Genomic DNA, 14057 nt, shown 5'->3' on the forward strand with positions numbered 1-14057 from the left:
CTAGCAGCCGGAAACCGGATTTCCACCGAACGGACCGCAACTCTTGCTCTCACAACCCTGAAACGGCTTCATTTCCACTTTCATGCAACTCAGTAAATTCACCGAGACTTGGAAATAGTCCCAAGTCAGTTACTGCCGGCTCTTGCAACATAATGTCGAGCAATGCAAAAAAACGAGATATCAAGGCTACTATCGCATCACTTGTGTATCACGCCAGAGTGTGATACACTGACCGGCTAATCACCTTCCATCCTTATCCAGTTGTTCATTACAAAAATGGCTCTTCTAGATAACCCAGCAATCGCTTCAGGCTCCACTGTCCTTGTAACGGGGGCTAATGGTTTTGTTGGCGCCCACGTTGCAGACCAGCTGCTCCACCGAGGCTATAAAGTGCGAGGCACCGTCCGAGATGCTGCCAAGCACCAATGGCTAGCACAGCTCTTCTCTCAAAAGTATGGTGCCGAAAAGTTCGAACTTGTCACCGTCAAGGATATGAGAGAGCCGGGCGCGTTTGACGATGCAGTCTCAGGTACTTACCCCTACCCTACTTCGGGAGCCCCTGTTTCGTTACTGATCAAATTCCACCGTCTAGGCGTCTCTGCCATTGCCCATGTTGCTTCGGTGAGGAGTATGGATGTCACACCGGACGAATTACTCCGCACCACCGTTGCGGGAACGCTGGCCTGTTTACAGGCTGCTGCCAACGAGCCAAGTGTACAGCGATTCGTCCTAACATCTTCTTCTGCTGCGGTCCGCTCCATACAAGCTTACCGCGGAACGGACACGGTGTTGTCCGGTGAATATGATAACCATACGCTTAGTGTGGCCAGGAGCATGCCTGCGAATTTTCCACCCATGCAGAAATTTATGACAGCTTACTTTGCATCCAAAGTTGCGGCCGAACAAGCTTTCTGGAATTGGATCAAGGATAACAAGCCGCATTTTACTGCAAACACAGTGCTGCCATGCACAATCTACGGCAGTCCGCTCGACGTGGTTCACCAGGGCTTTCCCTCTACATCAAAAATCCCGCTCCAGATTTTGGACGGCGACACTGACTCCATTAAACACGTGCAACGTTGTATGTCATGTTTATTTTCAAGTTCCACAGTTGCACGAATGGCTGACGCAACAGTAGTCTACTACATCCACGTCCAGGATGTCGCTCGTCTTCACGTTGCCGGCCTGATCCACCCAGACACCGCCAACGAGCGGATTTTCGCATACGCTTCTCCATACTCCATCAATGAGTTTTTTGACATCTTTGTAAAATTCGTCAGGGACTACAGGCCTCCAGGGAAGCTTCCGGGCCTCGACTTCCCACTCGCCGTGATCGGTCCGTGGCAGAGGGCGGAAGCGCTGCTGAAGGATCTTGGACATCCTGGATTCGTGGGGCTGGAGGAGACGATAGTGGACAATGTGCAGACTCGGATCAAAACAAGTGGGTAGTTTAATAAGTAGACCTAGAAGACCGTTCAATAATGGGAGCTGAGACTAAATGCGAGAATGTGGAGACAAGTGGATGCGTTTTATACTACCGGATTTGAATTCATAATTACAGAAGTATGCTTTTTAGTACGTCTATTCATAACAGGTTAGATGCGCTGTGTTGACTTTGTACGCTATATTGGCTCCATGCGCCGATACGGAAACCGTTGTAACAAAAGTCAGCATACGCTTTATACGATTGATTGATTGATTGATTGATTGAGTCCTACTCGGTTTCAGCCGCGTTTTCTCCGCAGCTATGCCCGGCATGGCTGGCGTAGCCAACAGCCGACGCCGCGCGGACGTTAATCCGCGCCGCCCCACGTCACTCCCTTATGGGAGCCAGCTGTTCCTAGAGGCCTGCCGTTTCCCCTCCACCGCTATCTACAATCTGGCTGCCACCTCATCTAGATAATGGTTCTACTAATAGTATGCTGTGCTTATAGGCTCGTAGAGGCGTGCTGCCTCGTATTTTGCGGCCGCGATACCTACAGTCTCCCCCCAGCGCTCGGCTGTCGTCTACGCGTCTTCGATCCCAACATGCCCAAGGATCTGCGCTTGTTCTATAAATTGGATAGCTTTGGTGGCTAGCTGTGGCTTACTTAGGATAGCCCGAAGGTTGTGTCGTCCACGGAGGTTGTCGAATACCTGGTTCCGGAGGTCCTTGAGCCTCCTGCAGTGGAGCAGGATGTGGGCGACAGTCTGTCGTCTCTCTCCGCACTGGCAGCGGGAGCTGGTAACACCTGGCACTCTTTGGGTGAAGAGAAAGTCGCGCAGGCCTATCTTCTCGGTGCGCAGCTGTACCAGCAGCGCGCTCTGTCGTTTAGTAAGGCCTTCGTGAATCTGGAGTATTTTCTTAGTAGGCAACGGTGTGTGTCTGTAAGTTGCTCGGCCTTTGGCCTCTGCTCGCCACTTGACTATCCATGCTCGCTCTGTTTGGATCCTGCACCAGCGTCTGACGGTTGATCTGATTCGATAGAGCCTGGGCGGCGCATCTGCTGGCGGGTGTCTGCGGCCGTCCTCTCTCCATCCTGTGGCCTCCTTGGCGGCCCTGTCGACGGCTTCGTTTCCTGGGATGCCGGTGTGGGCTGGGATCCACCTTATTGTTACTTGCCGGCCTATGTCCTGGAGCGTCTTCACCCGTTCTGCGATATCTGCGAGAATGTATGCTCCTGATCGGCCCTCGGCCTTGGCCACGGACCAGATGGCTGCCTGGTTGTCTGTGTAGATGGCTACCTTCCGCCTCTCACCTCCTCGCTCTGCGTACTCTTGTGCTATTTGCAGTGCAAGGCTGATACCTTGTAGCTCGGCAGCGTAGACTGTCGAGACTGTGTCTGGCCCCATGTGTACTGTGCGGGTCTGCTGTGTAAGTAGGCATACTGCTGCAGCACCAATCTCGCCATCTATGCCACTGCCGTCGGTGTAGATGCTAAGGCTCTGATCCTTCTCATGTTCTCTGTCGTGTCGACTACGCGCTTTGTTGGCGCTCTTGTCTATGTGGGTCTTTGGGCCGTGTCGCCAAGGCGGGGTGATGAAAGGTGGAATTGGCTCCTGCGTCTCGAGATCCTGTCTGCGCTGCCCCTTCATATCATCATATATCTTCTGCCAGGAGTCGACGTGTCTGATGCGGCGTGTACTTGCACTAGCGGGTTGTGCCCTGCTCACCTGAAGGTTTGCTATGTACGCCATGTGCTTGCTCGAGAGAAGCCGAATGATAACGTCAGCGTTATGCTTCCATATCTGCTGCTCGATTGGTAGGAGGTGTGCTTCGACATCGAGTGCTGCTCTAGATGTAGCTTTGTATGCTCCGCATATGGCACGCTTTATACGTAGTCTTGATCCTAATGTATGAACGAAGACTAGCTATTTTTCTAAACGCCATCACTTACTAATGTTCCGTATATGCTCGCAATTCAACGATACCTAGCTTAGTTCCACTTATTTTTTGACATTCCCAAAAAGAGACAGTATATTTCATAGTAGGGTTGAGACCTGAATATTATAGGCGTATGTTAACATACCACTCTCTATCAAGGCTCATCGCAAGCCCTTTTTGGACGGCACATTGAGCGCAGCAGAAGGCACCAGCTAAAATCGCAGCTCTTTAGGCCGACACCCAGATATACCCGTAGAAAACCATCCAATCTAGTGTTTATCATCTTAACGAAAGTTGCTGCTTATTTCTTCATAGATAGTAGGAGGTAAAATATGTTATATAATCAGGCCCAAGGTAACGGTGCTGTGAGATCACACCTTCCAGGCCCACTCTTCTCTTTTCGCTTTTACCAATAATCTCCAATCTACACTCAGTGATTCTGCCTGTACCTACCTTGTGCTGTTGAAACAACTTTTGTATTAAATAAGCGACTAGTGCATGGTCTGACAGAACCGCTGATGGTTGGGTTATGTATTTACTATAGAATATTAAACACACCTCGTATTTAGCAAGCAATCGGCAGTCGACTGTGCAGCTCAGCTCAGAAATAGCAGCTGCTCATTGTGAACGATAAGGCCTGCAAAGGGGCTGATACGCCGTCCCATTGGAGAAAATCAACGTAATAGTTAGGATTCTAGTATTAGTTGGCGGAATAGTCAACATATGTATGTCCTGCTGCCAAAGTAGAGCACGCTCTGTCCTTCTTGCACGGGCACATCGCTTCTTTTCTATGCCTGAGTCGGCCAGGGGATAATGCTCAGTAGGCCAGTAAGAGAAAGGCTGTTTTCTAGGCGGCGCATGCAGATCGACTAGTTAAGAATTCCAGCCATGCAGAAAGATATAAAGTGATTTCAGTATGTCGTAAATGGGACGGTGGTCCCATCGACAGTCCACTCGTTCGTCATCTGTGGACCATCCGGAGCGAGGCACCTTCTACAAGTAATCGTTAGCACCTGTGGACACTACGTACAACCGAAGAAGGCCCTTTTACATATGGGTCTCTTTTTCTCCGTTCCCCGAATCAGTACGCTGGTACCATTGTGTGTACTACGTACAACCGAAGAAGGCCCTTTTACATATAGTCCACGCGTCAGTGCAGTATGATAATTCAATACCCAAGCTTTATGTGATTTAGACATTTTGCACAGCGGATAGAATCACTCCTTGTAAACTGGTTTGAAAATCCTTTATATCATATAATGCACAAGAGTTCAGTGCTGCTCCACAAATAGCCATTTAGTACCTTTTATTTTCTGCACGGATACGATGGCCGAATAGTAAGCCTCGAAATATACTCTATGTGCACCTGTCTTATGGATCTGAGGGCACATATGTACCGCAATATCGCGACTACTTACTGACTTTTCAATTGAGTGTCAACACCGAATCGGGTAGCCAGAAGAATGACTTAAGCGTGAAGGGAAGCGCCTCAACGCAAAAACCCCCAAAGTACCGTCTTGCGTGCGACAGCTGTCAGCAGTCTAAGATCCGATGTGATCAGAAACGACCGAAATGTCGCAGATGTGCAAAGAAAGGCACAGAATGTGTGTACAGCCCAGCGAGACGTGTAGGGCGACCGCGCACTCGCAAGAATAGCAAAACCTCCCAGAGCACCAGTAATAGTGCACCCGCGAGCTCGAAGAGGGATTTGGTATCTACGGCAGAGTCTGACATCACCACTTCAGCATCATTTTGGATGGCGCCTGTCACTCCGCACAGCATGATGTCCAATACATCCGCCATTCTCAGTATGACGCCGACTATTCAAGGGCCGGGCTCTGACAATGTGGATTTTTCTCCAAGTCAGTTGCTGGATGATGACTTTTTACATGGCCTACCGGACCTCACCAGTTCACATTACAACACCTTAAAGGAAATGGGCAATTGCCATCTTTCGATGTCGCCCGAGTTCCGCATTGGTCCAGAGCCTCTCGATGTAGGCTTCTGTGGAGCAACATGGGAACAGCAGCAGCAGCAACAAATCCACATTTCCACGCCCATACTTCTCGATGAAGGGCTCCCATACTGTGAGCTGCTTACTCTAGACGACCACGAATCACGCCACCATCCGGATCAGCAACATGAAGAACCGCTAATCCCATCCACGGGTAGTAGTAGTATTGAAAGCTGCAGCCACTACATTTCTCCGCAACAAGAAACACAGCTACAGTTTCCCCATTCCTTAAATCACGGTACTCTATCGACAACATCATGCAGCTGCGCATTCGCTCTCCTTGGCCACCTATCGCATGCATCACCTACTTCATATCCTGCCTCAACTTCAGCCGGCCTCTCTACGTCTCGAATAGTCATAACCAGCTGCCGCAACACGCTGAGATGCCCCAACGCATGCTATATGCGGCCTTCGATGGCGCTCATCATCTGCGAGGTCATTGACAGGGCTCTCATCGCACTCAAACCCGACGGCATCTCGCTGTGGACGTCAATACTAGCGCCCATGCCAAACCACGAAAACGGGACTTCTTCATCACCCCTATCATCTTCGTCATGCAGTATAAGTGGCGGTAAGAGTAACAATGACACTATGCTTACACCGGTAGATGACGAGCACGAGCCGCTGCGCTGCGGAACGTTGTCGATCCGGGGTGTTGATAGGCGAGTCATGGTGCGGATACTACTAATGAAGCGAGTGCTCGAGGTGCAAGGGGTGCTCGAGCGACTGCGGGACATACTAGTGTCAGGGCTGCTAGTCAGCGAAAATGAAACAATGAAGAATCAGCTCCTAGCGCTGTCTGCAAATTTAGTGGGCGAGTTTGCAAGGAAAGTGACGGAGAAAGTGGAGACTATGAAGCTACAGATGTAGGAGGGAATGAATCTAGGGAAATGGGAAAAGAGTCCAACTGCTTTCAGCCGTGTAGATGATATTAGCCGTCTTTCTTTTTATACTTCGGCGTTGAATTGACCGGGCTGTGTTGCATTGTGCTTGGGCGAAGTCATACTCGTCAAAAACACAGGAGTGCACGGTTATAAGCCCAGACATCATCGAGTTGAAATGCAGATACGCATGCATGTCTAAGTCCATGCAAGCAACTGTGGTACACGCGTATTTCATGTCACTTTGTGGCCGTACATACTGATGTCCTTGGGCTAGATCAATATCAAGGCCATCTTAACAATTGCTTGCTTAAAAATCACGCCAGCACCAAACAAGGAGCGAGAGTTCGGTGAATAAGTAATGTCGGCCGAGTGGTTCAATCTCTCTGTTCTTCCGAAGGCCTTATCTCCTTGAGTAGATGCCGTTTTGCAGGAGACATGATTGAGCTAGTCAGACACGTCAACTCTATAACCTTACTCACTTGGAAGATCAACCCGGCTGCCATATTAGTAGTTCGGCCAGACTTTTCCCTCCGCCTCGCTGCATATCAGAGGACGCTATTATTATTATTATTATTATTATTATTATTATTATTGATTAACGTCCTATGTCAGCCCAAAGGCTATATAAGACGTGCAAGCTGATAAGGCTTATAAGTATCTACGTAGTGCTATTAATTTAGTGTATTTAGGGGAGAGGGCTATCTAAATCAAGATAAGGCTCGTAGCCTAGTGTCAAGGGGGGTAGTAGGGGGTATTACGGGTAGAAGAGGTAGGTAAAGTGGGTATAGGGCGGGGGCACCTACTATAGGCGTTACCTTAGTTCTTAAGGTTTCCTTTATACTAAGCCTATATCGCAGCCTTAGTTTCCTTAATAAAGCTAATTATAGCTTATATACCTATATTTATATATAGTAAGAAAGCTAGCGATAAGGGATCCCTACTAGCTTCTTATATCTTTACTCTAGCCTTCTAGAATAGCGTATAGCTAAGTAGGATATATATAAGATCTTAAGTAGCTCTATAGTTATAGAGGTATACTCTTAAGTTAACTTTACCTTACTTAAAGAGAAAGTCTCTTAAGTAATAGTATCCTAGCTTAAGCTAAAAGAAGGCGCTAGAGACTTCTCTTCTAGTAGGAGGAGTAGTAATTTACTTTCTAATCTTCTACTTATACCTTATAGTATAAGTATTAAAGTTAAGAGTAATAGCTTTCCTTCTATACTATTCTAGATAGCTATACTACTCTTACTTATCTAGTTACTTAATCTATATATCTATAATAGCTAGGCTAGTTCTACTAGAGCTAGGGTCTAGCTTTATTACCTTCTTTACTAGCGCGTCTACTTTTTCGTTTCCTATAATATTCTAGTAGCTAGGCACCTAGTAGATTATAGGTATTAGGCCTTTCTTCTTAAGCTTTTTTACTACTCTAATATATCTAAGTTACTATTCTTATTTAGGGTTATTAGAAGTAGTTTTTAGTTTAAATATTATAGCCTAATTATCTATATATACTCTAACTTCTAGGTAGTCTTCTACTAAATTAATAGCTCTCTCTAGGCCTAGAGTGATACTTTCTAGCTCTCTATTATAGACTAGCTAGTTATATTCTATATTAACCTTTTCCTAAGCTACTAGGCTAGCTTCTTTATAGTAAGCTACTTTAACTTCTATACCTTTGCCTTTACTTATCGCTAAGGCGTCTACTAGGGTGGTAGGTATTAAAGTCCTCTAGAATAATTGAGTGAGGTTATATAGTCTCTTATAGGAGGCGCCTCTAGATTATCGTTTAGTTTAGGCCTTCCTAAAGGCTTTTTTTATTATAAATGTTATAGATATAGAGGTTTAAGATAGTAGCTAATACTTTAATAGCTATTAAGTCGTTATTATCGCTAATATAAGGATTAACTTCTATCTCTAGGTCTTTTCTAATATAGAAGAGTACTCTAGGCCTTAGAGAGCTATCCTTTAGATTAGATAGTATCTAAGTAAAGTTCTAGTAAGTGGTAGATCTAGTATTTACGTATAAGAGTCTCTTAGGTAGCTAGGGCTTCTATACTATAACGATTTTAGCGTCTACTTAAAGAGCTAGATTAAGCGCGCTCTTAATAGTAGTATTATTTCTATTAATATTTATTTATAGAATTTTTATTATTCTAGTTATTAAGATTACTTATTTTAGTAGTCTTAGCTATAAGGATATTATAGCTAGAGCTATTTACTACGTAATATTTATTATAGTTAATATACTTAAATATAGTATAGATATATACTTTACTTTTTATAAAGTAAGATATATATTTATATAGGCTAGTATAGTAAGCCTTACTATATATCTAATAGGCTATTTTAGTATACCTAGCCTTTAGATAGCTAAAGCTCTAGTATTTTAAGTATTACTTTAAGTTATTAATAACTCTAAGCTTTTTAGCTCTAAGGCTTTACCTAAGAATATAGAGTTTTTCTCTAATAGCTTTTTAGGCTTCCTCTTTAGTAGTAAAAGTAATATAGGTAGATCTAAAGTTCTAGTTCTCTTTTCTAGTCTCTAGAGTAAGCTAGAAAGAAGGATCTACTATTTTTAGGCCTTTATTAAAAGTTTTAACTTCTTCTTTTAGGATTTCTAGGCTATAGTTTATTAGTAGTTTATAAATAACTACCTTATACTATAGACTTATTAGCTAAGTAACCTTATAGATTATAATATCCTTCTAGATATCTTAATTTTCTAGTAGGTACTTAGCTATAAAGGCTAGAGTAGTAGTAACTACTTTATTACTTTTAGTAAATAGCGTAATTAAGGCTACTATAGAAGATTAAATACTTTCTTTAGTAGTAAATATATAGTTAAAAGTATTTCTTAGTTTAAGAGCGTTAAAAGTAGCTAGTACTTCGCTAACTAGTACTAGTTACCTCTCTAATAGGCTAGTTTTAGATTTTAGAGTTATCTTTTTATATTAGATATTAGTTTAAGATTATTTTTTATTACTAGCTACTACTATTATATATAAGGTAGTTTTAGCTAAGACTAGATATATACTAAAGGTAGTAGTTATTATAAACTTATCTAGGCGCCTAACTTTCTCTCTTAGCTTCTTTAAGATATTAGAGAGAGAGAAGATCTAATCTCTTAAAATTATAGAGTTTTTCTTATTTATTCTACTATTTTTAGTATAGTCTCTAAAAACTTCTACTAGGTCTAGTAGGCTAGTCTACTAAGTTAGGTTATTCTTAGCTAAATTAGCTACTTAGACTACTAAATTTCTTATAATCTTAAGGGCTTTTTATACTAAAGATACTTTTAGTATTCTATTCTAAGTAGAAATAAATAGGCCTCTAAGTATTAAGCCTATAAAAGGTAAGAAGTTAGCTTATCTCTTATTAGGTAGTAGGATTAGTATTTTAAAAACGCTAGGTATTATTAGGATATTAGTAGGGGTAGCTAGTTAGGGGATTTCTATCTCTATCTTATTCTAGATTTAGGTATCTAGCCTTAGTATTTCCTGCCTTCCTCCTATTAGGTGTACCTTAATAGTATCACTATTAGGTAGCATTTTAGATTAGTAATCTAGGTAGTCTATATATATTTTGTTGGTAGTAAGACGTGTTTAAATTACCCTACTTTTTCTACCTTTAGCTCTATAGCGCGTAGAGTGTACGTTTTAAAAGTAGTTATAATCGATTTCTTAGGATGGATTTGTATATATTTGACTTGAGCGCCGTGTTACACGGGGTTTGGAGAGGACGCTATGGTAGTATGGGAAACTCTATATTAAGTTCTGAATACTATCCCTAAATTAAATAAGATTTTCTCCAGCTACTGCATCGGCGACCGAAAATGCAGAAACTTCCCGACAATCCTGAACAAGCATGCCGATTGATGCACTGATATTTTCTATCCGGAACCATATTGCTTTATACCCGTGCGTTGTACTCGTATGTTACTCTGTATACTGCTCATTATAAACTGTCGTAACGTTCCTATCAACAGCTTCTATACCAACCAGTCACCGATTCAGTTACAATCATGGCTTCTACGTCATCTCTACCTGAAACTGCAAACACTGATCTTCATGACAGTATTGCAACCGACAGTATCCTCGAATCCCTAGAGTCTCTGGCGACAGGAAAAATTCCCATATCCCTCTGCAATGATGATGAAAAACGCTTACGCTTTCTCGAAGCTGCTAGAATGGCTTCTTTGAAGCTAGAGCAACCGTGGGATACCATGCAGCGGCTGATCTTTTGTGCCTTGCCGCCCAACATGGCGCAGGTGGGTATTGATCTGGGGCTATGGAGACTCCTTTCTGAGCGAGGGGGAACGGCCATAAGCGCTAGTGAACTAGCCACCGAATTGGGCGTTGAAAAACCACTACTTATACGAATACTGCGCTACGCAGCGACGCAGTGGATGGTGGAGCAGGTTGATATCGACAAATACAGGGCGACAAATATAACGCACTACTTGTCCATGTCGGGACTAGAATCTGTCATATTCCATGTGTAAGTTGGCTTCTTGATCTAGGTCTCATCGCCGAACCATGATTGACTTTGCCCTATAGGACCGAGAGAAATATTGCAGTGTACAATGCGATACCAAAGTGGATGTCAGAGAATTCGTACAAACAGCCTCAGGATAACAAAAACCTCCCATTCCAACTCTCTAAGAACACCAATCTACACTTTTTTGAATGGCTGTCGCAGCGACCGCGGCACCAACAAGCCTTCAACGAGTACATGTCGATCCAGCGGGTTGGTCAAAAGAGCTGGCTTGATGTATTTCCACTCGAGAAGTGCGTGCCAAAGTCCAGCGTGGGGGATGAGCACCGAACGCTCTTTGTGGATATAGGAGGCGGCTATGGACACCAGTGCCGGGAGGCATTGAAGAGGTTTCCTTGGCTGCAAGGGCGTGTTGTGCTGCAGGATACCCACGGGGCAGCCATCGACTCAGCCATGGCCATCGAAGGACTAAAGGTTGTTCACCATGACTTCACCAAGCCTCAACCAGTTAAAGGGGCCTGCATCTACTATCTACGAAACATCCTGCATGATTGGCCAGATCAAGTCTGCTATAATATTCTGTCCCAGATCAAAGAGGTTCTCGCTCCCGACTCGGTTATTCTGCTGGATGAGCTTGTCATTCACGATGAGGGCGCACATTGGTATGGTGCCTCGTTTGATTTGCTCATGATGGCCAACTATGGTGCACGCGAGCGGTCGCTGAATGAGTGGGATCGCCTTCTAGAGACAGTTGGCCTAGAACGGAAAACTTTTGTGCCTTACAGCATGCATGGAGATGGTATTCAGGTAGTTGTTGTTCGAGGAACGGTTCATGAAAAGTTGTGAGGCTCTAGGCGTTCGAGGTTTAATCTTCTTCGGCAATGGCAGCATTTGATAAGCTGCTCACAATGCTAGAATAGTTGGACTTATACAAGTGTTTCATTGAATAACTTTTTTTGCGAGACGATTCATAAATTATCAAAGAGTGAAATACAGCAAAAGTCTAATTACTACTTGAGAACTCATGATAGTGAATAGCTATTTGGTGTAAACGAAGACGGTAATACTTATCTATGGTTTTACTGCGTAATACTATGCTATAATACGTACACAGAGTAGTTGTAAAACACTCTCTCTAAATACAGCCTAAGAGTCTCACGAGAGCGGATTAATAAGACTGATCTAATATTTAAGAGAAAGGAGTCTTTTACTATTATGGTTATGGATATATTTTCTCAACGTGTACTCAATTGCCGCAATGTTTCAGCTGCGAGCAAGTCGCAAGCATCGGCATATTTAATTCTATGTCGGATCCCGACGTCTGCTTTTAACCGACTAAATTTTTCCGTATAATTCTCCGCACCGGGCGGAAGCCTCTTTCGAACAAACAAATTTTTGGGCAGATTTTAATGATTATTTTATCATTTATTAATCGCCGAGCCACAATTGACATTCTATACATCCAAGACTCAACTTACACACCTATCCCTTATTTAAGACACTATGGCGAGCAACTTCAAGATCGAGCCTCTGGTTCATCCTGAAGGGAAGACATGCAAGGTACGAGCCATCAGGTCTATACAATATACCTATATATAATCCCCGCTTACAATACTTTATCTAGTTTGGAGCTGTTATTACTGGTCTTGATCTAAACAATTTTACTGAAGAGATTGTGGCCCAATTAGAGAAAGCGATCTGGGAGCATAAGCTTCTTATCATTAAAGGCCAACATGACCTCAAACCGAAGCGTTCTTGGGAATTGCTGCGAGCACTTGATCCAGAAATGATAATTGAGGACGACGACGACATGATTAACTTATTTCATCCTCACCAGTGGTTTCGAGTAAGTTAATAATTGACTCAAACATCCACATTACAGCAAGTGTAGAAAAGCGCTAACATTTATTAAGGACTCCTTCCAAGCTATCAAGGTCCCTGATGCGGGTTTGTTCTACTTCATTGGGAAAGGTCCCCAAGACGACCCACGCTATGGCAAACCAGGTCTAGACATGGGCAACGCTAGCCTCAGTCATTACTACAGTATACCACTCTCGGACGAGGACTTTGAAGCTGGACGGACTCGTTTTCACGTGTGGTACATGAACGGATTTTATTGGCGACACGGTATTTCAAAGTGTACTATTCTCCGACCGATCAAGTTTCCGACAGAAGGCCTGGATAAGCAGACTGTAGAATGGGCCGACGGCTCAGGTACGACTATGGAAGTTAGGCCAGGACGTCAAGCGTTTCTAGATGTTGAACAGTTGTATGACATGCTAAGCGACGAGGAGAAGAGAATGGCGGATCATAGCTGGGCTGATTACAACTACTTCCCATTTGAGAATCTCAAGGACTGTCATTATGCTCCGAACGGCCTAGGTGTGGTGACTGAGGGCAGAGAGCAGCCAGACGAAGAACTGTTAAAGTTAGGAGGGGCAAGTAAAGATTGGCAAAAGAGGGTATGTTCATACTTGGAAGAAGCTTAATCTATTAAACACTAACAACGCCGTAGTACCCGCTGGTCTGGGTTAACCCCGTTACTGGCAAGAAGTCATTCCAGTGTATGCATCACTTGGTTCGTCGGTTGTATATCCGCGACGGCCCAGATGAGACTCCAAAGATTATCGATGACTTGGGCGAAGTGAGGAAGTTTTTGGATAAGATCCAAAGCAGAATTATTAAGCCTGAGAATATTTGGGTAGGTCCGGAGGAAGAGCACGACTTGGTTCTCTTCGGAAGCTATGGTCTACTCCATTCGAATATCGACTATCCTGCTAGTTGGGGTAAGAGGTCGATACACCAGGCATTCATGCCTACAAGCAAAGCGCCTATGGGGCCGGTGCCTATCCCAGATATTTCAAAAGAGTGATGGCATTTGTAAGCGATTTGAACAGTCGTTTGAGTTATCGATCCTAGTTATTTACGCCCATAAACATGTTGAAAGACCATACCTTGGGTGCCTACATAATCGTAGTCTGACTGCACATCTCCGTCGGTATTTCCTTCTAGAGCTGTTTTTTTCATCTTTAAATCATCAGGTATGATTTAAATGAAAATAAGACCACGGACTTCATCTCTCTTATGTAGCAGTGAAATGATAGCTCTAAAAGTCGCGAGCCCAAGAGGAAACAAACCATCCAGTACATGTACTTCGCCTCTCAACAACTAATACACTAATATTCTCGCCGCAACTACACCCATATTCACCGTGACGATGCCCCGGAAAAGAATATAGAGGAGGTTGGCGCTTCAAGCGATGCACATTTTGGCTGCTCAACCATGAGCTATGTTACCC

The 14057-nt window shown here is 43.9% G+C and overlaps 7 protein-coding genes across 7 annotated transcripts; 6 read left to right on the top strand and 1 right to left on the bottom strand.

Moving 5' to 3' along the window:
- Window positions 1-276: 276 nt before the first annotated feature.
- COCMIDRAFT_106137 (uncharacterized protein) lies at window positions 277-1449 on the top strand (the record flags this gene model as incomplete). The annotated part of the gene is made up of 3 exons (XM_007693846.1): window positions 277-529; window positions 593-1081; window positions 1139-1449. The coding sequence occupies 3 exons, from the start codon at window positions 277-279 to the stop codon at window positions 1447-1449; spliced, it is 1053 nt and encodes a 350-aa protein (XP_007692036.1).
- Window positions 1450-1747: 298 nt separating this feature from the next.
- Window positions 1748-1903, top strand: COCMIDRAFT_106151 (uncharacterized protein; the record flags this gene model as incomplete). The annotated part of the gene is made up of 1 exon (XM_007693847.1): window positions 1748-1903. One exon carries the CDS (start codon window positions 1748-1750, stop codon window positions 1901-1903), a length of 156 nt encoding a protein of 51 aa, XP_007692037.1.
- Window positions 1904-2140: 237 nt separating this feature from the next.
- Window positions 2141-2302, top strand: COCMIDRAFT_79088 (uncharacterized protein; the record flags this gene model as incomplete). Its single annotated transcript, XM_007693848.1, has 1 exon — window positions 2141-2302. A coding segment is annotated over one exon (162 nt), but the record flags the coding sequence as incomplete, so codon positions are not given.
- Window positions 2303-5147: 2845 nt separating this feature from the next.
- COCMIDRAFT_8836 (uncharacterized protein) lies at window positions 5148-6248 on the top strand (the record flags this gene model as incomplete). Its single annotated transcript, XM_007693831.1, has 1 exon — window positions 5148-6248. One exon carries the CDS (start codon window positions 5148-5150, stop codon window positions 6246-6248), a length of 1101 nt encoding a protein of 366 aa, XP_007692021.1.
- Window positions 6249-8066: 1818 nt separating this feature from the next.
- Window positions 8067-8246, bottom strand: COCMIDRAFT_106148 (uncharacterized protein; the record flags this gene model as incomplete). Its single annotated transcript, XM_007693849.1, has 1 exon — window positions 8067-8246. A coding segment is annotated over one exon (180 nt), but the record flags the coding sequence as incomplete, so codon positions are not given.
- Window positions 8247-10286: 2040 nt separating this feature from the next.
- COCMIDRAFT_40378 (uncharacterized protein) lies at window positions 10287-11605 on the top strand (the record flags this gene model as incomplete). The annotated part of the gene is made up of 2 exons (XM_007693842.1): window positions 10287-10762; window positions 10822-11605. The coding sequence occupies 2 exons, from the start codon at window positions 10287-10289 to the stop codon at window positions 11603-11605; spliced, it is 1260 nt and encodes a 419-aa protein (XP_007692032.1).
- A 657-nt stretch (window positions 11606-12262) lies between these two features.
- COCMIDRAFT_8838 (uncharacterized protein) lies at window positions 12263-13631 on the top strand (the record flags this gene model as incomplete). The annotated part of the gene is made up of 4 exons (XM_007693832.1): window positions 12263-12319; window positions 12384-12605; window positions 12673-13221; window positions 13275-13631. 4 exons carry the CDS (start codon window positions 12263-12265, stop codon window positions 13629-13631), a joined length of 1185 nt encoding a protein of 394 aa, XP_007692022.1.
- Between the last annotated feature and the right edge of the window lie 426 nt (window positions 13632-14057).

This window comes from Bipolaris oryzae, assembly GCF_000523455.1.
Source record: "Bipolaris oryzae ATCC 44560 unplaced genomic scaffold scaffold_184, whole genome shotgun sequence".
Classification (NCBI taxonomy): domain Eukaryota; kingdom Fungi; phylum Ascomycota; class Dothideomycetes; order Pleosporales; family Pleosporaceae; genus Bipolaris; species Bipolaris oryzae.